Source organism: Phyllostomus discolor, chromosome 1, assembly GCF_004126475.2.
Source record: "Phyllostomus discolor isolate MPI-MPIP mPhyDis1 chromosome 1, mPhyDis1.pri.v3, whole genome shotgun sequence".
Taxonomy (NCBI): domain Eukaryota; kingdom Metazoa; phylum Chordata; class Mammalia; order Chiroptera; family Phyllostomidae; genus Phyllostomus; species Phyllostomus discolor.
The window spans coordinates 166,867,417-166,895,219 of NC_040903.2; the positions used below are offsets into that span (position 1 = coordinate 166,867,417).

General features: G+C 37.5%; 1 protein-coding gene across 1 annotated transcript in view; it reads right to left on the minus strand.

Annotated features, from left to right (window-relative positions):
- Window positions 1-27,803, minus strand: part of RFX7 (regulatory factor X7) — a 117,921-nt gene that overhangs the window by 46,374 nt on the left and 43,744 nt on the right. Inside the window, 1 exon segment of the mRNA XM_036033903.1 lies at window positions 10,900-10,933. Coding sequence (XP_035889796.1) covers window positions 10,900-10,933 — 34 coding nt within the window.

The following is a 27,803-nucleotide window of genomic DNA, read 5'->3' on the forward strand; positions in this document are numbered from 1 at the left end:
CATACCTTAAACACAGTAATATAAACAGGCAGTTCACAATATCCCAATAGTGCTAAATGGTTAACAAGTGGGAAATACTTTCTCTACTCTAGAAACTTGCCCTATGGATTTTACCCATCACTTCCCAGTGTGCCCTAGATCACCAGCTTTATGAGAAGTGTTATGAGGGAAAAAAATTTCAGAACACACTGAATACTGTTTAAGATTCATAATATACAGCAGCTATTAAAATAGCTTTTAAGACACCTTTTATTCCAGAGCTTATGAAACACACTTGACTTTTGGAATATTTTTCTTGCGTAACATTAACATCCTATGGAATTACTTTTCTAAGGATCACATTTTGGGAAACAAGGATTAATTATTTCCCATCCTCCTGTGGCTCATTCCCACCAACAAACCAGGCCTTTCTAACCAAACAGTCAGTATTATTTCTCTCACATTTTAGGCCTTGCTACATTGATTAGGTAAGACCAACTTAACTGAACCAAGATGGGGACTACTGAATATGGACTGAGCAGCTTTCAGACTCTGCTGGGCTCTAGCTAATCCTCTAGTGTTGAATATGTCAAGGGTAAGATTTTTGCCTGGACTATTACATTGGTTATGAAAAATATAATTGGATTAGCTTTACAAGTGTACAATGACATTATAGATCTAAAATTGTTACAACTCGAGAAATTTAGGACATGTAAGTTATTAAAATTAAGTAAAAACCAACTGTTTGCATTGTAAAATCATTAAAATATTAATAAAAACTATTTACAATTAATCTATTACAAATATTTTCATTTGTCTTTACTGATAAGTATGAAAAGTGACTTTAAAAATTATGATCATATATAAAATTTGTATTTTTCACATTAGCATATTTCATAGTGCCATAGTCTTCACAATTTTAATAAATTCAAATAACAAAAGTTATTTTATCTATTTTGTTTTAGTGAGCATATTGTAAGTTTTTAAAATGGCATTTAAACAACCTGCTTGTGAAAAATAGACTACACTGAGAATTACTGATTAGTAAAATCCAGTAAGATAATGCCAGCTTTTAATTTTTTCACTCCAGATCAATTTTAAAGGCGAAAAATTAATGTCAAGAACATTTTCTTGATTATAAAATAAAGTAGAATTTAAAAAATTCATATATAAGCTCAAATTTCAGACACTTTAATAGTATATCATAGATTTTAAAAGCCTGGGCTCTGGAGTCAGACTATCTGGATTAAAAGCCTAATTCTACTAATAAGCAAGTTTTAAGATCTTGGGTAAGTTACTTAGCCTGTCTGAACCTGTTTCTTCACGTGTAAAATGAGGATGATAACAGATTAACCTCATAGGCAAATTATGAGAACTGAATGGTGAAATACGTAACGCATTTGTCTGGCACATGGTAATAAATACTCAATAAATGCTAATAACATCAACAACAAATACAAAGCAACTCTTCAGTTAGAGGATATTGTGTGTGGATTATACATTCTTTTTGATAACTACTATTTGTGAAAAATTATTCAGCAATTATTTACTGAGTGTCTTCCACATACAAGACACTGTGCTAAGCACTGGAGATACAAAGCCATGGAACATTGTCCTTAGTTACAAAAGATTCTTGGAGAAGAAAAATTAGCCTGGTGATTAGCATACTGGATGATAAAAGCTTTAAAAGGGGTAAGCTTTTTATGGGGGTGTATAAAAGCACAGATGGCATTAGGTTGGACTCATGCATACTGCTAACCACCTTCTCCTCTGTCGTCCCCTGGTATAGAGGCTAGAAAACAAAATGCTCTGTGCCCTAGTTTCCCTGGCAGGAAGGGGTACCCAAGTTGACATTACTTTAGAGCAATCATTTTCAACCTTTTTCAGCTCATGGCACACATAAACTAATGACTAAAATTCTGTGGCACACCAAAAAAACTATTTTTTGTCGATCTGACAAAAAAATAGGTATAATTTTGATTCATTCATACCAGACAGCTATTGTTATGTTGCCTGTCATCCTTTTTTGAATTTGACAATATAAGCAAAGAGAGTGCCCCTGACTAAACAGTCAGGTATTGCATGTTTTTTTAAAAAAGATTTTATTTATTTATTTTTAGAGAGGGAAGGGAGGGAGAAAGAGAGAGAGAAACATCAATGTGCGGTTGCTGGGGGTCACGGCCTGCAACCCAGGCATGTACCCTGACTGGGAATCGAACCTGTGACACTTTGGTTCGCAGCCCGTGCTCAATCCACTGAGCTATGCCAGCCAGGGCTGTATTGCATGTTTTAAAAATTCTTGTGACACACTGGTTGAAAATTGCTACACTAGAGGTTATTACTCTGAAGTTCCTGAAGTGGGTTTTCAAAATGAAAGCAGGCGTCCTGAAAATACAGACAGAGCTCCCCTAGAAGAAAGCCCTTTTGCAGTTCCTTCCTTCTCCCCGCCTCAGCACTTCGAAGGCGCAAAAGTGCAACAGCCATCAGTGACCTAACACAACAAAAGATGACATAGCAAAAAGGAAAGAGCAGAGGACTCGGGGGGGGGGGGGGGGGGGGGGGGGGGGTCCGCGGGAGGCATCACTTAGTTTTTGCGCCACTTCCTGAATGCCTAACTTTGGACTTACTAGATGACAGAAACTATTTCTTTAAACCACCAATAGCTGGAGTTTTCTTTTATCTGCAGCTGAAGGCATTCCTAGTAGATAAATGAAGCTTTCTGAAAAGTTTTTTGAACCAAGTCCAAAAGAAGGAAACAGCAGTTATCCAAGTGAAGAAATCTGAGAAGGGCACAGCTGGCAGAGCATCCACAGAGGCCTGGAGGGGGAGGAAGTGCAGAGTGTTGATACTGGCATCTGTTCTACAATATGCACCCTCGGGCTTCCTGGATGGCTTCAGCCAGGTGATTCCCATCCTTCTCCATCTCCCACTTCCTATGTTCACAACTCAGCAGGTTAGACAGTATCTTCTTCTTTTCTTTTCTTTTTATTTTAATCATTGTTCAAGTACAGTTTTCTTCCCCCTACTCCCATTCCAGCCCACCCACCCAACCCTCCCCCCTTACTCCCATTACCCCCCACCCCTAGTTTTTGTCCATGTGTCCTCCAAATTTGTTCCTGTAATCCCTACCCATTCCCCCCTGAAATTCCCTCTTCTCTCCCCTCTGGCCACTGTCAGACTATCCCCTATTTCAGTGTCTTTGGTTATATTTTGCTAGTTTTTTTTGTTTTGTTTTGTTGTTTAGATTCCTGTTAAAGGTGGTATCATGTGGTATTTGTCTTTCACTGCCTGGCTTGTTTCACTTAGCATAATGCTCTCCAGCTCCATCCATGCTGTTGCAAAGGGTATGAGCTCCTTCTTTCTTTCTGCTGCATAGAATTCCATTGTGTAAATGTACCATAGTTTTTTGATCCATTCATTTACTGATGGGCATCTAGGCTGCTTCCAGCACCTAGCTATTGTAAATTGTGCTGCTATGAACATCGGGGTGCAAAGGTTCTTTTGTATTGGTGTTTTAGTGTTCTTAGGATAGAGTCCCAGCAATGGAATTGCTGGGTCAAAAGGCAGATCCATTTTTAGTTTTCTGAGGAAGTTCCAAACTGCTTTCCATTGTGGTTGTACCAGTCTGCAGTCCCACCAACAGTGCACTAGGGACCCCCTTTCTCCACATCCTCTCCAACACTTGTTGTTTGTTGCTTTGTTTATGATGGCCATTCTGACTGGTGTGAAGTGGTATCTCATTGTGGTTTTAATCTGCATCTCTCTGATGGCTAGCGATATTGAGCATCGCTTCATGTGTCTTTGGATTTTCTTCTTTTCTTTTTCAAGAACTAAATTAGGTTAAAACTGTCCTGGGTCAGACAACAATGGCAATAGTGGCTACGGCAAAGGTTTAATCTTAGGTCTATTTCATTCCACAGCCTTAGCTCTGAGCCACTCTGAGCCACTCTGATGTACTGTTAATCCATTTCCCTGAGTTTCTAGCCTCTACACCCCTGTCCACTTACATCCTCCCTGAATCTATACAATAAAGTTTCAGTTTCTCTGGGGATGAGAGTGGGGTGATTCAGGATGGTTATCTCTTAATAGGAGAGTGTGGAAGGAAGGGGCATACCTAAGCTGAGTAAAAGAGAAAAAAAGGAAAGGATGTTAGAAAAACAAAAATACAAGTATTCTCTCCCTTTATGACAAGTTCCATTCTTACTGGCAAAATGTGAAGTAATTCCAAATAACAAATTCTGGCATTTTAACAAATGTATGGTCTCTAAAAGGCCTAAACTGAAGGTGGCAACCCTTTTTAATATTTTAAATTGCAATTTCTTTCATAAGTGATTCATTAGTTCATACTCATACATTTAACAAATATGTATTGGTCATTCTCATGTGCCTCTGGCATAATCCAATGAGTATATTCTTACACATAAGAAGCCAAGAACACGTAAAAATGCTAATTATAATTCTCATAGATGGAAAGATATATCAAATTCAGACCCGAGAAGTCACAGTTTTCCAGAGAGGGTGATATCTAAGATGAACTTTAAAATATAAGTAGATATAGCACCCCCCCCCCCAAAGGAGTGGAGTGGGGTGGGGGTTAGTCTACACTACTAAGACCAGAGTTTATCAACATCAACACTACTGAGAATTTTGGGCGGATTAGTCTGTTATGGGGTGATGTCATGTTTTGTAGGATGTTTAAACTGCATCCTTATCCTCTACCCACTTGATGCTGGGAGCACACCCTGAGTGTGAAAACAGAAAACGTCTCCAGACATTGTCAAATGTCCCCTGAGAAGCAAAGCTGCCTCCAGTTGAAAACTACTGTTCTAGACCAGCACTATCCAAAGTGGTCTCCACTACACACATGTGGCTATTTAACTTCAAATTAATTAAAATTAAATTAAAAGTTCAGTTCCTCGCACCAACACATTTAAAGTGATCAATTGCTACATGTGAAGTGGCTGCCATATTGAATAATGCATATAGAGAATATTGCTTCCACCATCCAGCTGCTATCTGGATTCAGACATAAATTCTCCTAGATCCTTAAGTAATCAGGCTAGACAGGAATTAGATTTAGTTAACCAATCAATACCTTTCTTCCAGGTAGCTCACTAGAGTAAACGGACAAGTTCCTGTCAGACTTTTTTGCTTCCCCACACTGGGGTCACCTACTGGCCTAATCGGACAGTTGTCTCCTAATTTAGAAAAGAATGAGTGGCCCTGGCTGGCGTAGCTCAGTGGATTGAGCACGGGCTGTGACCCAAAGTGTCGCAGGTTTGATTCCCAGTCAGGGTACATGCCTAGGTTGCAGGCCATTGCCCCCAGCAACTGCACATTGATGTCTGTCTGTCTGTCTGTCTGTCTCTCTCTCTCTCTCTCTCCCCCCTTCCCTCTCTAAAAGTAAATAAATAAAATCTTAAAAAAATGAAAAGAATGAGTGGTTATTTTTATCCCATCATCCCCAGTGCACCTATATTACTGCGCTATGTCAGCTTATTATCGAAGGCCATGATAGAGTAATTCAGCTTTTTGGCCATGACCCAGCTGTTATACATGTTCCACTCACCCAAGTGTATCTACAACAACTTTATAGTAATTTCAGTGTGCAGTTGCTGATTTTGTAGGGGATCTTAATATTCATTTACCTTCTGATAAACTTCTCCAAAACCTCCCCATTCTTAATATCTACATAAGGGAAAAATTCAGTGCTACTCCTATTCATAAGCTAGAACCAACTTCATCAATGGTTCAGAAAAACAGGTAAAGCTGTTATCACCTGGAAAGAAGGGAATGAGTAGAAATGTCTTCTTTCCGGAGGGCACCCTTCCACCCAACGGCCAGAAATTTCAGGGGCTGTTCTCGCCCTACAGCATTGGCCCAAAGAGCCTCTTCACTTACTTTGTGACTCTGGTTATACTGTATATACACTCCTTCATATAGATTAGGCTCTATTAAAAGGGTCTGTTGAGCCTCAGTTACTAAGTTACTCAGTTACTAAGTCTATTTCTAACCCTGCAAAATCCTTTAGATAAAAGGAAGCACCCCTTGTTACCCATATCCAATCTCATTCAGGCTTGCCTGGACCCATGGCAGAGGGTAATTCTTGGGCTGATGCCCTTGTCAGCCTAGCAATACTTTTCAACCTGTGGTAATGTCTCGTCAATTTTTCCACCAAAATAGTCAGGCCCTATGTAAAGAATTTAATATTCCATGGGGCCAACCAAAACAGATTATCAGAGAATGTCCAGATTGTCAAGTGCTTTTGAAAGCACCCTCTATTCTTGGCATTAACCCTAGAGGGTTACAACTTCAAATAACTTGGCAAACAGATGTTACTCACTATCCCCCCATTCATTTCATAATATACTCCTTAAGTGAAACATTTGGCAATATAATCAGGCTTAATTTTAAAAGACTTATCATGCTTATTTTGGAATGTTATATGGATTATGTAAAGAAGAAATTAAAAAAGTGAAGGAAAGGAAAGTGTAGGATTGTGAAGGAGGAGGGTAAGAGGGAATAAAGGAAAAAGTAAATACCCCATTCATGTGTGGCAGGGAAAGAAAGTACATTAGAGTGAATAGCTGAAGAGGGGAGGTGGAAGTGGAAAGGAAATAAAAGAAATAATAAGAATAATAAGCATCTAAGTCTTTGAAACACTGCAAATTCTAGACCTAGGAACTACTGGGTCCTGAAAATAGGGTAATTAACTTGCTGCTCAAACTCATTGCAGCTTGCAGGAACAGCAGGAGGCCCATCTTTCTAAGCAGACACTTACTCAGGTGTTCTACAGGCCACTCCCCTCACTGAGGAATCAGCCAAGAATGTTAGAGTTCCAGGCTTTCAGCCACCTAGGCTGCCCACAAAAATCAAGATTGATAATGGCCCAGTATACATTGCATATCAGTATACACTGATAATGGCCTAAGATAATGACCACTCAGCCTTTCTTAGAAAAATGGGGAATTCGGCATAAAACAGGTATCCCCTATAACACTATAGGCCAAGCAATTGTTGAAAGAGCTCACCAGACTTTTAAAACATTATTAAACAAAAAAGGGGGAGTCAGGAAACACCCCACAGGAACTTAATCATGCTGGCAATATATACATAAAATTTTCTGAATTGTGATAATAATTTAAAGTTACCCATAGACAAACACTTTGTACAAAACAGCCCTGAAGGCCCATACCCTTTGGTCTCATACAGAGGCCCATTAGGGGAAGGAAGATGGGAAGGCCCATTTGAACTATTGACTTGCGGAAGAGGGTATGCTTGTGTTTCCTCTCCAGAAGGACCTTTGGAGCTGCTGGCGAAGAAAGTGAAGCCATATCACAGAAAAGGCTTCCCTGGCCATAACCCACCTCTGCTCCATCGGACTCTCCCAATCTGGGCTTCTCTAAGCTGTGTGTCACCCCAATGAAGTGGGATTCCAGTCAACATGCGTGGGCAGAGATATTCATCAGCGCCTGCAGGGAGCGTTCTCTACCAATCTCGGAGGACAGATTGATCAGCTCCAGCTTCAGCTCCACCAGCAAGCAGTTCAGTGACACCAAATGCCTTACTGAACAGGAAGTGTTCCAGACCTTTCATGATAATCTACAATGGCTGAACCCTAAGAACTGGTTTGATGGACTGAATTTACAAATTTGGGTCATGGCAGCCCTTGGGTGCCTCCTTGTCTTAATCCTTATTTGTGCTTTACGATGTAGATGGAGGTTGTTTTCTCAAGATCACATTTGGGAAGAGCAAACAGTAGGTTTCACAGGCTTAACAATTACAATTGTGTTCACAAACAAAAAAGGGGGAGATGTTGGGAACTGCACTGCCTGGTTTCAGAAGCTGTAATCCCCGTGGCAAAGGCTGAGTAAAAAGACCTTGGGACCATAAGACACTAAGGAGACAAAGCTTATCTTCCTGATAGGGATACAACCTCTGCCCCCTTTTACTTCAGGCTGCTTGGCCCTGGGTGGTTGACTGGCCAGCCAATGATGGGTAAGATTCCTCAAGGGAGGGATAACCTAAGACAGGCATGGTCATGAAGGAGCCCTCAGGAAAGGACTTGGGGGCTATAGAAAAAAGGCTTAACGGACCTTCACCCCTCGACTTTGACATAATCTGAGTCCTCATTCTGTTTGCAAGAAGTCTCCTAATCTCTTGACTGCCTTACTCCGACTGCCTTACTCCCCCTGCCTGACTTAAGCCCGAAACAATGCCAGAGGTGGGTGCGGCCCTGTGCTGGGAAAGGTGGGTTCCCCAGGGTGATCAGACCTAAGAAAGAATACATAAAATCCTGTGAAACCTGCTTTGCTAAGAATGCTCTCAATTTTCTGATAAGGGTCCCAGCAGGAAATGAGTTTGTTTCCCAATGTTTTATAGCCCTTTAACTAATTGACCCTGACTCAGAATAAGCCCTCATAGTTCTTTGTATGTTATCTACTACTTGATCCTTACTGCCTGACAATGACTGATGAGCTTTACCTGTATGCCTGTGCAAACTGAACCCAATAAAAGCTCACTGAGGAACAGGCTCCTTTGAGAGATCCGCCACCTTTCCTCCCCAAGCAGATCACGTCTTGGTAGACTTATTCTCATCTGTAGCAGCTAGGAGGACACCCTGTGGGTGGAGCACCCCCCGCCCCAGAAAGAGAGGGAGAGAAATAATGATCAGCTGCCTCTTAGAGGCGCCCCAACTGGGGACTGAATCTGAAACCCAGGCAGGTGTCCTGACCAGGAACTGAACTGGTGATCATGTGCTTTGTAGGATGGCATCAACCAACTGACTCACATGGGTCAGGGCGTGACTACCATGTTTTTAGGTTAGATGAGTGAGTCCACTCACTAATACAGTATGGTAATGTATAACAGCCCTCCAAGAAGTTGAAGTCCTAATCCTCTAATCCCCAGAACCTGTGAATTGGTTACTTTACATGAAAAAGGGATTAAGCAGGTAAGTAAATTAAGGGCTCTGAGAAGGGTAGTTTATCCTGAATTGTCCAGCAGGCCCAATGCAATCACAAGTGCCCTGATAAGAGGGAGCCTGAGGGGAGATCTGACTACTAAAAAAGAAATGTCAGAGTAATACAGTGTAAGGCTCCAGCAGCCATTGCGGGCTTTGAAGATGCAGCTACTAAAAGCTAGAAAAGGCAAGAAAACATGTTTTCCCCCAGAGCCTCCAAAAGGAGCCAACACCTTCACTTTATCCTAGTGAGACCTGTGTTAGGCTGCTGACCTAGAGAACTAAAAGAGGGTGAATTTGCATTGTTTTAAGACATGAAGTGTATGGAGATCTGTTATAGCAGCAATAGGAAATTAACAAAGATAGGTTCAGAATTTGGGATATGATACAAGAAGATTGGCTTTTAAAAAGTTGATTTTTAAGTACCTATGTATGGAACATTCTGGTAAAATTAGTCAATTTATAAATAGGCGGATATATGGGCCTGGAGTTTAAGTTGGGGATGTAAAATTAGGAATCATTAGTATATTAGGTGAAACCATCAAAGTAGCTGAGATCACCATGAGCAAATACAGAAGACTTAAAGGAACAGAGGCCCTTAAAGGAAAGTTGGAACGAACAGCCTAAGATGTAACAGGAAACCAGGACTGTATGGCACCTAAGGAGTTAAACAATTAAGCAATAAGAATATACTTAAACCAGGGGAGTATGAGGATGATCAATAGAGCCAACTGAAAAAGTGTTGTCGAGTTAGGGGCTGAGAGCATCTATTATATTTAGCAATAAGAGGCCACGGTGTTCTTGACAAACACAATTTTCAAAGGAGTGATTATTAGGAGAAGATTTGTTATTGGGGTTGAAGACTGAACAGAAGGTGAAGCATGAGTCCGAACTCAATCAACCCTTTTAACTAAAATTTGACTTCTTTCTTTCAAAAGAAAGAAGACAGGGAGGTAGCTAGAGAAGGGCTGTGGAAAGTATTTTTATTATAGATGGGGAAAAATCAAGTAGCTATTAATGAGAAAAGGCAATTTTTTAAAGTAAATGCAAAAGCATCAGTTTCTTCATTTGCAAAAAGGAGTTAATAAGATTACCTCCTTCAAAGGGTTATTGTGAGGCAAAAATAAATAAATAAATAAGTAAATAATAAAAATTAGCTTATAAGGAAGACCCAAACCTGGATGAGTAAGTTCTGCTGTCACAGGTGGAGAAAGAGGACTAACTCCAGTGACACCTGGGGGAACCTAACAGCACAGTCACTGAATAGTCTAGAACCTAAGGAGGATTCCATCAGTAGAAATTTCACGAAAGTCAGTTCTATCCCAGTAGCCCTCGTAGCTGCACATGTCTTCCCTCACATGTTCATGAGAAGACCTAAGGAACTACAAATACCATATAAATTTAAACTATTATTGTGATGACATTAATTCCTGAAGGCCAGCAATCCAAACATGAAACGTATATTATAGCAACAAAAACTAACTGATGAAGCACTTTAAAAAGCTTTCATTTAAACAAATTCTTAAGAGTTCTGTAAGTACAAACTAAATTTAAACTATTACTGCAGCATTAATTTTCAAAGTCTAGTAACCCAAATATGACAAAACATGCTATCACAACAAAACTAATCCATCAAACATCTTAAATCTTATCTTTAAACAAGTCCTTTAGAATTACTAGGACAGAAAAAATAAACATCTACTTTTTTGAATGTTTAAGGGATCTTTAGTGTAAGTTTCAAAAACATATAATTACCTCAGATTTTTATTTCATTATTAATGAAATAGAGGAAGGTAGATAGCTTACAGACAGTTCATCCCAAGGGTTGTAATTAGACACCAAGTTTTATTCACTAAAATTGGGTTTGATTTAAAACAAATATTGACTCAAGCCCAATATATTTTATATAATGGTAAAGCCTTATTATAAAGAATTTTAAGGTAAGTTATTTTACTTACCAAAATGCAGTCCACTTTAGATTGTACAGTTTTGCTGAAAGAAAAACAAAGTTAGGTTAATAAGAATGATACGTTTATTAAGTACCTGAAACATCTCAAACAGATGGCTAATTAGTCTTCCCTATTATGAAAAAATAACCCAAAACCCGTTAAGATCAGGCACTGTATCCTAAAATTGCATTTTTAACAAATTTAAAAATCTATATCCTGTTCATTGTGCTATACTGAATTCCAAAGCATGATCAGAATGTTTTTCAAATTCACTGCTACAGACAACCTTTGTTATTGCACAGTACTGTTTTAACAGATGTTCTGAATAAATACGTTTTTAATGATATATAAAAGTGTAAATGTATTATTATACTTAGATATAAGGCACAGAGTTTATAATAAATTATGATTTTTACTGCATGCCTACTATTCTGGACAATAACTTGTTTAGCATTTAAGAGGCACAATGGTGTAACATTATCTGTATTTCTAAAGACTTGTTACAGACTATCCCACACTCTCTCATGTGTACACACAAACATACACTAGCAAAGGATTCCCTAGACATAAAAGTAGTAACAAAGATTAATTAATATGGTGATAAATTACAGAGAAAGAATATATTTAGAAATAAGTAATGCAAATATAGTCCATATATATTAACTTAAGTGAGCTACTAACTATAAATGAACTATTGAATATAACTATTGTATATTTGCTTCATTAACACACATGAAGACTGTATAAAATAAACGGTCATTTGGATTTTGTTATAATACATTCAAGTAAAAATGCAATGAAATTGTCCAAGTCTAGAAATAGGTTCTATAATTTTAAAAGATGTTAATGTTTAGAGCCAAATAAATATCAAAAAAGTGGTTATTTGCCTTGATATATACCTATACAGTAAATGAAAAATCAGCATTTAAATCCCGTTTGTTTGCAATCAATAACCTCAAAACTTTACATCTGTACTCAGATTTCAAATTTCATTTTTTTAAAATACAAAGTATAACTGAATTAAGCACAATTACAAAGTTCAGAATGACTAAAACAAACAAGAGATGCTTCTGTATAGCTTATTACCCACTAACTGCTAAAGTGGGCTATTTTTCTCTCTTAATAGCTGTTTCCCTCACATAATACAGTAATCTATAGACACAGAATTGCTACTAAAAAGTAATATATCAAGAATCCAACCATTCTCACCACCTGAGTATTAACATCATTTCCTATCTAAAGTGTTATAATAACCTTCTAGCTAGTCATTCTGCTTCTGTCTTTATTCCACCAACAAAGGGCTATTCCCAACAAAGCTACCAGAGTGATTCTCTGTCCAAACCAGGTTAGTTCTCTGCTCCACAGTCTGTAACACAGCCAACAAAGCCCTGGTGGTTCATCCCTCTGCTATCTAACTTCATCTCCTACTAACCTATTCATTCATTCACAGCTCCTGCTACACTGGCCTCCACGCTACTTCTCAAGGCAGGAGCAGGGCCTTTGCACTAGCTTTTTCTGTCAGCTGCTGACATTCTTCTCTCATATAACTTATTTGTTCACTTTTTTGTGACTTTGTTTGATGTTATCTTTTATGGACAGTTCTTCCTGGCCTTACCCATATAAAATACTCTCTGTCACTCTATCCCTCTTCCCCTGTTTTACTTTTCATTACTGCACTTTCACCAGTCATTTTATATTTTTATTAATTTATATGTATGTTTACTGGCTATCTTCCTTGACTAGCATTTAAACTCCTTGAGAGAAGGCTCTGTTTTGCTCACTGCTGTATTATCACCTGGCACACGTTAGGTGTCCAATAAACTCTGCTGAATGAATAAATGTCAAAAAACATATGCAGTCCCCCATATGCAGAAAACTCTGGAAAGACTGCGATCATCTAAGAAAAAGTTTTTAGAGAAATTAATACAAATTTAAAAAGTGATTATTTTTTAAACCACAGATCTAAGTATTATCTCCCATCTACCAGAAACAAACTGCTCTATGGATATCAAAGAAGATGACTGTGTCTTTCTATCACAAACAAACAACCTAGTAAATCTGTAAAAAGTATACTACGTAAGAGGCACTTCTTAAAGAATCAACTTATAAAGTAAAAGGAAAGTACATCTGAGTTAGATATGAATGAACCTTGGCAATCACTTAATCTAATCCTTTGATTATTTTTACTTCATACTTAATACAAGAACACCAGAAGGATATAAATGAAATTTAAGTTCCTTTAGTTCTTCTGGTGTCATATCCCCCCACCTTTTTAGACAACCATCTGATGTGTAACCTTCAGCTGGTATTTCAATAATTGTATTATATACACGATTATCTGTAAGCATATGCTGTTGTTCAGTGCTTTTAAATGTTTATATAAACCCCATTGCAGTGTATGTATTCTGCAACTGTCTTTTTTTGTTCAATATTGGTTTTAAGATCTATCCATCTTCATACATTTAGATGAAGATCATTTACTTTAACTGCTAAAATGTATTCCACTGAATTTAATGTATCACATTTATTTATCCATTTGTCTATTGGAAGCCAATTACGTACTTTCCAGTTTCTCTACAAACAATGCTGACTGTTTTTGTACATGTCTTCTGATATACACATGGAAAAATTTCTCAGTTATGTATCTAGAAGTTGATTTTCAGGGGCTCAAGGATGTATCTTTTCAATTTTATTATATATCACCAAATTTCTCTCCCAAGCACTTGCATCCATTTATACTTCTATCAGCAGTGTATGATAGTCCCTATTTTCCTACAACCTGCATAAATATATATACACACAATTAATACACAATATATAAAATACACATATTTTGCCATTCTAATATGAAATTTTTAAATTTGTCACTTTCCCAGTTACTAGCAGTACTATGTACCTTTCCATTTGCTTATTGGCCATATGAGTTTGTTTCTCTTCTGTAAACTGCGGGTTCATGACCTTTGCCCATTTTTAAATGGAGTTAACTATTTCTTGAACTATATTTTGGATATTAATCCTGTTACATATACTTAACTTTGTTAGTGATATATTTTAATATGTTATGAGGTGAAAGTAGTAATGATATTTACAAAAGTTCAAATTTTGATTGAATCAAATTAATTTTTTCTTTATGACTTATGTTTTCTGTCTTAAGAAATCCTACCTAAGATGTTAAAGAGATTATATATTTCATTACAAATTTTTTTAAATTAGTATTTTCAATTTTGATACTTATTTTAGTTAGAATCTATTCTTGTGGTATGGTGTAACATATACATTTCTTCTATCTTACAAGCCAACTATTTTATTAAGCCTAATTTCCATATACATATTTAAATGTATTTCTAGATTTTTTTGTTTTATTATTAACACACTCGTTTATCCTTGAACTAACACAACACTTGGAATTTATTAGTGCTTCAAAAATTAGGTCTGATTATTTCCTTACATGACCCTCCTTGACCATTTTCAGAACAGTCTTGATAATCCTTGGACCTATCATCTTCCAGTCATTCCAGTTCCACAAATGTTCTGCTAAGATTTACATTGAACTATACTGGTATTATAGATCGAACTGGGGGAGTTGATTAATAATTTGGATTTATTTTTGTCCTTAAAAGGGTCTTGTAATTTTCTCTTTACCATTTGTTAGGAAGAGTCCTAGGTAGCTTATAAATACTGTCAATAGTATCTTTTTTCTTATTATAATTCCAAATGGTTTTTGCTGGTGTGTAGAAAAACTATTAGTTTTCTATGCTGACTTTACACCCAGCAGTCCTCCTAGACTCTTAATAGTTCTAATAGTATGTAGAGTCTCTTGTAGGTAACAATCTCGTAATGAAAATATTTTCCTTCCTTTCCATTCTTTATATCTCTTCCCCCACTCCCTTTTCTTATGTAATTACTCTGGCTAAAATTCCTAGTCTAACAGTGAAGAGTAGCAGTGATAGCTGACATCTTTGTTCTCTTCTCAAATTTTGTTTCAAAATTCTGATATAATGCACTGTAATACTCCACTTAATTGATGCTTTATAATTTCCTAAAATACTCCTTGAATATTGAATGCTTTGATTCAAAATAATGCTTCAGTATTGTAATGCTCTGCTTTGGAAAATGATACAGTTAAGTTATAATGGAGTAACTTTCCCACATATACATACATACCAATTATATACTGTGGACAAAATATAAATACAAACACTAAGGTGAAAGAAAGTGACCAAAATCAGGTAGCAACTAGAGGGACTTTATCCTTGAAACAAAGGAACTACACTTAGTTTAAGAACTGTATTTATAAAACAGTTGCCTGAGGGCATGTATCTGCCCTTGCAGGAATGATCACTCAGGACTGAAGCAGAAATCTGCTGTCTTGCCAGCAGAGGAGCCAGAGGACAAAGTCTGGGGCTGCCAGAGTCACTGTACAGTGAAAGATGAAATCCCATAAAGGGAGGTGCCACAAAATTTCTGTGCAAACCATGCCCAAATATTTGGATGACCTTTGTCTGAAGAAGATGTCAAGGTTTCCAACAAAAAGCAACAGCCTGAAGGTGTAAAGATCTGAGTTGAGCCTTCTGCTGCTCCAGTCATGTTAACTATCTGCCAGAACAACAACCAAAAACAATACTCATCAGAAAAATAGAACAGAATCAACAGTCTACAGTGTATCACCCGCGATGCCCATCACACAAGCAAAATCTACCAGAATGAATAAACAGAAAAAGGGAATTCTGAGTCAAGAAAAATAAACAAACAAGCAAACAAACAATTCAGAAACCCAAAACTAAATGATCTACACAAGGACTTCAGAGGAGGTATTATAAATATGTTCAAGTATTTAAAGGAAAATATGATCATGTTAAACGTATGCATGGAAGAAATCTCAGCTGAGAAATAGAAGCTATGAAAAAAATAGAAATTCTAAAACTAAAGAGTACATATGAAATGAAAAAAAAATACACTGAGACCCCTTAACAGAAAATCAGATATAGTAGGAAAAGGTCACTAAACTGGAAATCAATACATCTAATTGAATCAAAAGGAGAAAGAGAAAGATTTTTTCAAAATAATAAACAGAGCTTCAGAGACTGGTAATACAGTAACAGGTGGTCAACTTACGTACAACTGGAGAGGAGATAATAAGACAGAAAAGTATCTGATAAATGGCCAAATTTCCCCAAATTTTATGAAACACACAAACTTACATACCCCCAAAACTCAGCAAACTCCACGCAAGGTAATTATAAAGAAAACCACACAAAGTTGCATCATGGTTGAAGGGATAAAAAACGCAAAAAACGAAAAGTAAATCTTAAGGCAGCCAGAGTAAAGTAGCACTGTATGCTGTGAAAGGCGGTATGAATGAATGATAGCTATTTAGTCAACTGATTTGCAAAAGAGATTATCAGAGCAGTTGAGGACATAACGGAAAATCCTTCTGGCAAAGGCTGATGGAGTGTCTGGATGTATCTATAAACAAATGAACATACCTCATTCTACAGAAAAACTTGAGCTGGATCATAAAATTAATGATAACAGCTTAAACTATAAAGTGCCTAAAAGAAATCTTAGGAGAGGATCATGACCTGAGAATAAACAAAGGTGTCTTAGGGTACAGAAGCAGTAGCAATTTAAAAAATAAATAAATAAATCAGCCTCCATCAAAATGAAAACCAACTTCTATTCATCAAGCCATTGTAAGAAAATAAGCCACTAATCAAAAGAAAATATTTGTAAAACATATATCTGACAAAAGACTTATGTCCAGAATATATAATGAATTCCTACAACTGTGGACTCTAAGAAGACAACCTACCAAGAAGGTAGGTTATCTGGGCTCAAATTTAAAAGCACAGCCTAAGCAGCCTTTTCTAACCAGGGGCCTCTCATGCAAACCACATTTCTGGGAGAAGCTTCCACTAAGCTGCCTGCCTCCCATGGTGTGTTTCTGCCATCTGAGCCAGCTCTTATAAAGGAATTCCTAACACAGTATTTCAACCGATAGAACTGAGGCTTTCCCTGTCCAATCAGAAAGGCTGCATTCTGACCAATCAGGATAGTGTTTTTTGGACCAAACTGCAAGGATTTGGAGTCTTCTCTGGCATGAGGATGCATAAATTAGGGACTAGGGTAGGGACCTCTGTGTATATAAGTCAGCTCTCTTCTGGCTCAGGGAGCACATTTTCCTGTTCCATCAGTTCACAGAACTAATAACAAAGACTGGTAACCCAATTAATAAATGAGCAAACAGCTGGAATAGATAATTCATAAAGAAAAAAAATGTACAAATGTCCAGGGATAATTAATAAAAAAGGGATGCAAATATGTCCAATAAGTACATGAAAAGATGTTCAATATCATTAGTTATCAAGGAAATGTAAATCAAAATTTTAATGATATACTATTATATATATTCAATAGAATGGCTGAAATGAAAAACACTGAAAATACCAAAAGTTGAGAAGAATTTGGAGCAACCACCATTGTCATACATTTCTGGTAGAAATGCAAAAGGTAAAACTGCTTTAGAAAAATTTAGTAGTTAGGCCATGGCTGGGTAGCTCAATTAGGGTGTTGTCCTGATATGCCAAGGTTGCAGGTTCAAACCTTAGTCAGGGCATATACAAGAATGAACCAATGAATATATAAATAAGTGGAACACCAAATTGATGGCTCTTTCTCTCTTACTTTCTCTCTCTAAAAAATCAATAAAAAACTAGGAGTTAAATATAAACCTATCCTATAACACCACAGTTCTATTCCTACATATTTATGCAAAAGAAATGATGACACTAGGTGTTCCCAAAACAGACTTGTACAAGAATGTTCACAAAATCTTTAATCTTTAGTCCTAAGCTAGAAACAATGGAATAGCAGTCAATATAAAAGTGGTTAATGTGTTATATTCATAGAATGAAATACTGGACAATTAAAAAAAATAAGAAAACCTCTGATACACAGAACATGGGTGAATCTACTGTGTATTATACTAAGCCAAAGATACTACCAAGAAAAACTCATTCTGTATAATTCCATTTATGTGAAGTTCTAGAACAGGTAACATTAATCTATGATAAAAGAAAAATGAGAAACAGTGGCTGTCTCAGGATGGGGTGCGGGAATAATTAGGAAAGAACATGTATGGCCTCGGTAGCACACTGCCCATTTCCTGTTCTCAGAAAAGAATGACTTTGTCCTTCAGCTGCTGAGGTGATTTCAGTAGAAAGTGCTCAGTTGTCAGCCCCCTACTGGGATTGCTTATGCTGAAGAAAACTTCACTTCCTAAGGTCACATATTCTTTCAGAGACAGCCCACATCCAGAGGCTGATCAATGGGGGTCCCAAAGCCCGTAGTTGTGTAGACTAAGGACAACTCTGATGGGTCATCCCAGCTTCAGAACTCTCCAGCACCACAGCTTAACTTTCTCTCTGCTGCCTTGCTGTCCATTCCTTCCATAGAAGTGAATCTCAAGAGTATTCCCTAACAAAGTGGGTCTTAAAATATGATTCCTGGACTAGGATTGCCTGGGACTAGTTAGAAAGGTAAATTTGTGGGCCCCACCCCAGATCTACTGAACCAGAAGGCAGAAGCCCTATCCGCCTGCAAAGAACTTCTTATCAGCTTTTTGTACCTCTAAAATATATTAAGATGGGTATACAATTAGGAAAGAACATTCTCCTGAAAAAGGGAGTTCATATCCCCTACTTGGAATAAGAAAAAAAAATTTAATACTCACAAAAGTAAAACAGAAAAATTAGATACTATATACACAGATATACATGTATGTATTATGAGGCCTGTCCAGGAATTATCCAGCCATATAATATTAGAGATATTTATCGAAGAAGATACAAGATACAAGAGACATTGTACACAGAACAATGACACCTCAGTCCCCTTCAAAGTAGGCACCTTGGGACCTTGCACAGTTCTTCCAGTCGCCATCAGCTGCCCCGTTGTATTTTACTGAATCTCATGATGATTTGAAATCTCTTCCCTTTCAAAGGTGATTTTAGGTTTTGGGAAAAGCCAGAAGTCACAGGGCACCAAATCTGGGCTGTAGGGGGGCTGAATCACCTGGGTGATTTGATGTTTTGCCAAAAAACACTGCATGAGATGTGATACTTGAGTGGGTGCATTGTCATGACGAAACTGCTGTTAACAGTTGCCCATAGCTGTGGCCCTCTGAATCATCCAAATAGTTTCCAAAAAGGAATATACAAACTTAATGCAAAATTTGATGCAGATTCATTACTCTACTCACTCAAGTCATTTTGAATGCAATGGCCACACAGTACACATGCTCACTCAACAGCATCTACCACCTCCATGACTAGTACAGTGAAGTCGCCATTGGTCATGCATGAGCATTCCAGTCCACTTTCCTTAGCTGCCAGGATACATCAATGTTGCACAAACCATTCTCATTATAGTAACAATGGCTGGACTTTTTCTGGACAGACCAGAAATAATTTTTAAAATTATATACCAAGCTCTCTTTGAGAGAGCTAAAAAGTAATGTCTTAGAAATTAAAACTATTGGGCTGCATGTTTTTTTTTATTTTTCCCCTTACAAATCCAACTTCCACTCTTTGTAATAACCAAAAAGACTGGCTTTTATGCATTGTATCTATATGGCTCCTTTCCCCTCCAGTGGGGGCCAATATTAGTCACTACAAGGAGATAAGAGAGTGAAAGCATGGGAGGTACTTATTCCACTTTGTTTCTCTCTGAAAGGCAATGAGCTAGTGGCTGGGGAACTGTGGTTCTTCTTAGCAATTCTTTTAAGACTTTTCAAAAGTTGAAATCAAACATACAAATTTAAGTATTTAAATATAACTTTGAAATATTTCAAAGTTATCAAACAAGACATGGGTTACCTATGAATATATTTGGAGTTAGCTTATATTTTCACCATTACTCTGAGTAGCTACATTTAAGAAAAGTTTCCAGTAGCAAGAAAAATACACACAAAAATATACCCACCACTCAATAATGAACAACAGATGCACAGCCTGCACTTTTTAACAAGGTGGAGTCATAGGTAAAAATGGTTTGCACCCTCACACAACCACATCAAAATTACAACTAAATTATAGAACAACCATCACTCAGAACTGTCAGAAATCAAGGTGAATGAAAGTCTGACAACTACGGAATTAAAGAAACCACATCCATCAAGACTGGTAGGAGGGGCAGAGACGCCGAACGAGTTGGTACCATACCCACAAGTGGTGGATAAAAACTTTAGAGAGATATCTCTGGAGCAAAATGTCCTGGCCCCACACCAGGGCCCCCAGCCAGGGCTCCTGTGCCAGGAAGATAAGCCCTCGTAACTTCTGGTTGCAAAAGCAGTGGGGACTGAGTTTATGGAAGAAACTTCTAGAGTCCTAAGCAGTTTCTCTTAAAGGACCCATACACAGACTTACTCTCTCTGAGCTACAGCACTCAGGCAGCAGCTTGAAAGGCACCAGTGGCATATGGGAAGGAACTGAATTGTCTGGCATCAAGGCAAGCTCTGGGGGATAGCTTCCTCCCAGACAAAAGGGTGGGCAGAGGCCACTGTCTCATTTCTGAACCCACCCCACAAAGAGTCACAGACCAGCAGGCTGGTGCCTTATCTGAGGCTCCATCAACCTGGCTAACACTGTTTGCAATGCCCTGGAGATCCCCTGAGGCTCTGCCTCACCCAATTTAAGAGCCCACTCAAGCTGTTATCAGTGAATTTTCTGTATGAAGGCCTGCTCTTCTTGGCTCAGGCTTCACAGCTTCCTAAATCCTCTCAAACAAGAAAGAGCAGGCCACAGCAAGACCCCAGCCCCCATATCTGCTAAGTTGCCCCAGGCACAGCATGGGAAACAGTCAGCCCAGATTCACAGCTTGGCTTCACCTGGGAATCTCCAGGCCCAGCACAAATAGCATGCACCTGCAGTTCATGTGGGGTGGCCCTAGAAAAAACAAAGGTGGGGGCTGGCAATGGCCTGCACCAGCTGGGAAACCCCAGGGCCTGCACAATCTGTGGAAAGCTATAGAAGTACCACCACCCTGCCCCTGCACAGCTGATCCTCCATGGAGGGTGGGGGTTGGTGGTCAGTGGCCACAGCCAGTCCTTGCAGCTGACTGGCCTGGATAAATCCCTCCAACTGACCAGCCAACAGCAATCAGATCTCAACTACAAGAGGAGGGTGTACTCAGCCTGCATGAAGGGTGCACCTCAAGTACCCACCTTAGGTGATAGGGGAGGCTGTGCCACTGGACCCTATAGGACACCTACTACATTAGTCCACACTACCAGGACATAGAGTCAAAGCAGTTCTACCTACTACATAGGAACAAACAGAGGGAGGCTGCCAAAACAAGGAGACAAAGAACATGGCCCAAATGAGAGAACAGATCGAAACTCCAGAAAAAGAATGGAATGAAACGAAGATAAGTAATCTATCAGATGCAGAGTTCAAAACATTGGTTATAAGGAAGCTCAAGGAGCTTAGTGAGGACCTCAACAGCATAAAAATGACCCAGTGAGAAACGAAGGACACACTAATTGACATAAAGAACAATCTACAGGGAATCAACAGTAGAGTGGATGAAGCCAAGAATCAAATCAATGATGTGGTATATAAGGGAGCAAAAAACAACCAATCAGAACAACAGGAAGAAAAAAAGAATAAAAAAAAATGAGGGTAGTGTAAGAAGATTGTGGGACAACTTCAAGCGTTCCAACATTCACATCACGGGGGTTCTGGAAGGAGAAGATAAAGAACAAGAAATTGGATATTTATTTGAGAAAAAAAATAATGGAAGAAAACTTCCCTAATTTGGTGAAGAAACAGACATGCAAGTCTAGGAAGCAGAGAGAGTCCCAAACAAGATGGATGCAAAAAAGAGGCCTACTCCAAGACATATCAGAATTAAAATGCCAAAGATTAAAAATAAAGAGAGAATCTTAAAAGTAGAAAGAGAAAGAAGTTAGTTATCTACAGGGGAGTTCCCATCAGATTGTCAGCTCATTTCTCGAAAGAAACTTTGCAGGCTAGAAGGGATGGGCAAGAAATATTCAGTCATGAAAAACAGGGACCTACAGCTACAATTGCTCTACCCAGCAAAGCCATGATTTAGAATTGAAGGGCAAATAAAGAGCTTCCCAGACAAGAAAAAGCTACAGGAGTTCATCATCACCAAACCATTATTATATGAAATGTTAAAGGGACTTATGTAAGAAAAATAAAACAAAAACTATGAACAATACAATGGCAATAAATATGTATCTATCAACAATTGAATCTAAAAAACAAACTAAGCAAACAAGAAGAAACGAGACAGAATCATGGATACGGAGAACATTTTGATGTTTGTCAGACGGGAGGGGGACAGGGTTTGAATGAATGGGTGGAGAGGTGAGGGATTAAGAAGTACAAATAGCTAGGTACAGATTAGCCATGGGGATATAAAGTACAATAGAGAAAATAGAGGAGCCAAAGAATTTATATGTATGACCAAAGGACATGAATGAAGATGTGGGGGCTGTCTTGAAGGAATGGGGGATGCTGGGTGGAGGGGGGCAAAGTAGGAAGAGAACTGAGACAACTGTAATAGCATAATTAATAAAATATAATTTTAAAAAATGATGGATAAAATTTGGTTTTTAGAAGTTCTTCATTCTCTTTGAATAAATTTATTTTGTTAATTTTATCTACAAATAACTTATGTTCAAATAATAGTGTATGTTGAACTTTAATATTTTTCCAAGCTTTTTGAAATTTTCTAAATTGTTGATAAGCTTACAGTTGATATGCATTACAGGTTTGGTCTCACTGTTTTTTAATTACTACTTTTGTAAAAATTTTTAATAGCATCAATCTGCTATTTTGATATGAGATAAAAATATTGTATCATAATTTTGCTGTGGTTTATGGAACACGCTAATTATTCTTCTAAATCTTTCAGTTCAAGTTTCTGCATATCAAATCAGATCATCACAATATTATAAAGTAAACTTCAATCCTAGGAGAAAGGGGAAAACATACCCATAAAGAGAACATAGAACAATTTAAGGAATAAAGTCTGAGAAAGCATTTTGTTTTCCCTAAATCAAATTACAGAGTGAAGCTGGGGAAAAACATTTTTACTAAGTGGGCCTATAAAAGACAGGCAGTGCCTTTACAACATATGCGTTTAAAAACAAAACAGAACCAACAAAAAACACTTATTCTAGCCTACTTTACCTTACAGAAACACTACACAAAACACCATGTTAATATCTCCCTTTCTTCAGAGTTAAACATGATACAAGAAAATAAATTAGCAGTCTTGGGTCAAACATACATAGTATGTAATACACTGTAAGTAAAAATATGCCTAAAAGAACATTTAGAGACTTTGCTGCTATGAACATTTCAGAACCTATGTCTCCCTGCTTCAACAAATTGCTTAAAAATTATTTGTTTAGTGGGGGGTAAATGCAGATAACTGTACTTGAACAACAATAAAATAATTTTTAAAATATTTGTTTATTGGAGATAATATCATTCTAAGACAATCCCCCTCATCCCTTCCAATACCGGGCTTGGCCTCTATCCAAAATTTCAATACTATTTCCATATTTATTTGGATTCTCCAAGTCTGAATTCAGAGTGACTCATAATCCATATATATTTGATTCAAAATTCTTGTGCTACAGAAATAGAGATCTCTGAATACTAGATACTAGTCTTCACCCACGAAAAATCTTGAGGTGGGGGGGGGTACAATGTAATATAGCAAATGTAAAAAGTTCTTGCATTGTAGCCTTGCCAGAACAAATCAAACTCTCCCATAAAATAATAAATTCTGTTAAAAATCTATTGACTTCAGATCCTCTTTGTGGATTACGACTCAGCTGACTGTCCATCATAGCAAAACATATTTTTACCTTATATTTGTCTGTAACAAATGGGAAGCAGTTACTTTTAGTTTGCTGAAATGAGAACAAAAGTTTTACATTTATAAAAATAACGTTAGTAACAGTGATTAATTCCATAAAAACTAAAGGGAATAGCCAAAAAACTATAAAAAGGAAAACAGAAATTACCCGGAATCCCCCATCTGGACATTTTAGTTTATTTACTTAGTATGTTGTCTGAAATATAATTCGCATTTGCCCTGGCTGGTATGGCTCTGAGGACTGAGCGCCAGTCTGTGAACCAATAGGCGCAGGTTTGATTCCCAGTCAGAGCACATGCCTGGGTTGTGAGCCAGGTCCCCAGATGGGGGCGTGTGAGAGGCAACACATCAATGTTTCTCTGTTTCTTTCTGCCTCCCTTCTCCTCTTTCTAAAAATTAAAAATAAAATCTTAAAAAAAATAATTCACATCTGTTGGTGATAATGAGGAGGAACCGGAATTGTTGTATACTCTGGTAGTAATGTTAGATGACATATAGCTGCTGTGGAAAAACAGTTTGGTGTTTTCTCAAAAAGTTAAACACAGAATTACATATGACCCAGCAAGCAATTCTACTCCTAGGTACATACACCCAAAGAAATGAAAATAGGTATTACAACAAAACTCGTATATAAATATTCATAGATGCACTTATTCACAAGAGCCAAAAACTGGAAACAACCCAAATGTATGTCATTGAAAGGAATGGATAAACAAAAGGTGGTATATCAATACAGCGGAATATTATTTTCAGCCACAAAAAGGAATGAAGTACTGATACATGCTAACACATAAGTGAAAATAAAAAATGTTATGCTAAGAGAAGGAAGGCACAGAAGATCACTTAATGTGCTTCCATGTACATGAAATATCCAGAATATCTACATCTGCAGAGACGGAGAACAGACGGTAGTTTCCAGGGGCTGAGGGCAGAGGATAATGGGGAGTAACTGTTTAATGCACATGGAGTTTCATTTTGGGGTGATCAAATGTTACAGAATTAGAGGTGATGGTTATACAACATTGTGAATGTACTAAATGCCATTGAATTGCATACTTAAGTGGCTAATTTTATGTTATATAAATTTTACCTCAATGATAGGCAAACATGATCATAAAAACATGAAAAATTCATTTTGATACTACCAGTGCCTAGTGAACAAAGTATCAATTGTTCCTTTTTATAACTCAGAATGCCTTTGAAATAGTCACTGTCCACAGTTTTTGCCTGTTCTTAAGCGCCTTTGAAAGGAAATTGAGTCTGTACCTCAACATTTCTCAAAGGGGCACTAACATTTACTGGCAAGTCTGTCCTGTGCATTAAGGGATATCTGGCATTACTGAATGCTATCCACGAAATGTCAGTAGATATTCTGACAACCAAAAATGTCCCATATATCAACATATGCCCCTAGTTGAGAACCAGTGTTCTACAGACTGTAGAGAACTATGTGTTGAGTCACATGTAAGTTCTTTACTATACCCAGCACAATGTTCCACAAATGAGTCATATCAAAACTGAACTTCTTCCTTTTCACACAAGGTATTATAAGTGTTTGTTAACTTTATCATAAAACTCATTTTGTTGCTCTGAACATTAAAACTAATTTCAACTAAAATTAACTCTACCACCAGGTAACTTGCCTACTATTTAATTGTTGATAAAATTAAACTTTCAACTTAGTGACATCCATTCATTAAGCTATTCTTTTCTATTATTATTTTAAAATAACAAAGTTGCAAGTGTATAGGTAAGTTATATAGAATAACCTCACTCTGAAGTTATACAGAATAATATAACAAATACGAACATTTTGCTTTTTTTCCCCTTAAGGAAATCTTTACGGAAAAACTGAAGTCCCTATGGACCCTTTTTCAATCTCATTTCACGTTCTTTTTAAGTTGTCATTTACCATTCCATTGGATGTTTATAATTTTACTACAAGTGATGAGTATATCCATAAGCAACATAAAGCAGTTTTGTTTTCTTTATAGACATGAAGTCAGGATGCACATACAGTCTATTTTTTCCCTTTTACTTAACAGGCTTTAGAAGAGGTTTGTTTATTTTGATTCATTCTATTTTACTTATTTTAACTGTTACATAGAGTTATGTGTTGAATGGTATACCTCCTACTCCAAAATTCACACATTAAAGTCCTAATCCTCAGTACCTCAGAATGTGACCTTATTTGGTGACAGGATCTTTCTGGAGACAATCAAGGTGAAATGAATGAATCAGTCATTTGAGTGGGCTCCAATCCAGTATGACTGGTGTGCTTATACATAAAAAAGGGAAATGTAGACAGAGAGACACACATGAAGGGAAGATGGTGTGAATGGACATAGGCAGAAGGCCATCTACAAGATAAGGCAAGCAACCTGAAGAGATTCTTCCCTCATACCCCTCAGAAAGAATTAACCCTGCCAACAACTTGACCTTGGACTTCTAGCCTCCAGGACTATGAGAAATACATTTCTGTTGTTCAAGCAACCTACTGTGTACTTTGTTAGGGCAACCCTGGCAGATAATACACCTATTATTCCATTATTTGAACATACCACTTTTTATTCATACATGCTTTCACTTAAGGACTCTTAATGGTGTGTTCAGCTCTATACTGTAATACATAATATTGCAACAGACATCTGGCGCATGGATCTTGCTATATATCATTGCAAGACTTTTTCTCAGACAAACATACACAAACACACACACAAACCTTGCAGGGGAATTCTGGTATGTGAATCTTCAACTATTATTGCTAAATTGCTTTTCAAAGTACACTCCATCAGCTGTGTATGAGAATGATTTTTTTCTGTTCTCTCTAAAATCTGATAATGACAGACTTTTGCCATCCTGGCATGGGGGAAATATTTTGTTTTAATATAAATTCCTCTATTAGTGAACATCTCTGCATGTCTACTGACCACTAAACTTTCTTCTGTGAACTGCCTAATCGTATCTTTACTCATTTTTCTACTTGGTTGTTTGCCTTCTTCACTATTACTATTTCTTTCTTTACTTATGGGAGTTCTCTTTACACTTTGAATCCTAATTATCTGAATTACAAATATCTTCTCCCCATCTGCAACTTGTTTTTCCTTTCATGGTATTCACTGCTTTACAGAAAACTTTTATTTTAATATAGTTAAATTTATTAATATTTTTCTTTATAAGAAGTGCTTTTGGTGTCTTGTTTTTAAAAATCCTTCCTTTTCATGATGTCACAGATTTATTTCCTTCTGAATGTTAGATTTGCACATCTGGGGTTGAATTTCCCAGGATTTTATGTGTGAAGTTTTTTCCTTCCTTAGGTAACTAAAGGTGTAGTAGGTATAGGTGTAGTAACCTCACACTTTCTCTGGTACATATTAGGTAATACAATTTGTGATCAATAAAAGGAGGGACAGAGGGAAGAAAAGGGAGAGGAAGGGAAGCCAGGTAGAAATGGGAGTGTGGGAAAAAGTATATGGCTCTTGGTCCTTGGTGCAAACTACAGTAGGTGTTTATATCAGAACCAAGTAAGACACAGTGCATTAATCAGATTCAGGGGGGTAGACAAAAGGAAGACGGGCCTTCCAGAACTCTGGAGTGCTGGAGGCAAAGACAGTGCTCATGTGCAACTGGTACTGAGGCTGCTTTCTCTCTCCCAGGATGAAAATGTGGTCTTGCTGGTGCTGAACTGGTCAAAAAATCCAGAAAACCATGACATTTTTTGGTATCACTTGATTATTATGGTTGTTTTTGTAGAGTGTTCATGAAAGCCTAGGTAAGAGGGGCCAAGATATAGCAAGAATTTGATACAGCAATGGTAGCTAAATTCTCCCTGCAACAAAGGCGCTATATGCACCACAGGAAACCTAGAATGATCAAAAAAGCTGTTTAAAGACATACCCATTTATTACTACTCAGAATAGTTATCTGACTTATATATCCTTAACTAAATAACCCAGGAACATAAAACAGGTGGGTGGATAATCTCTTCCAACCAG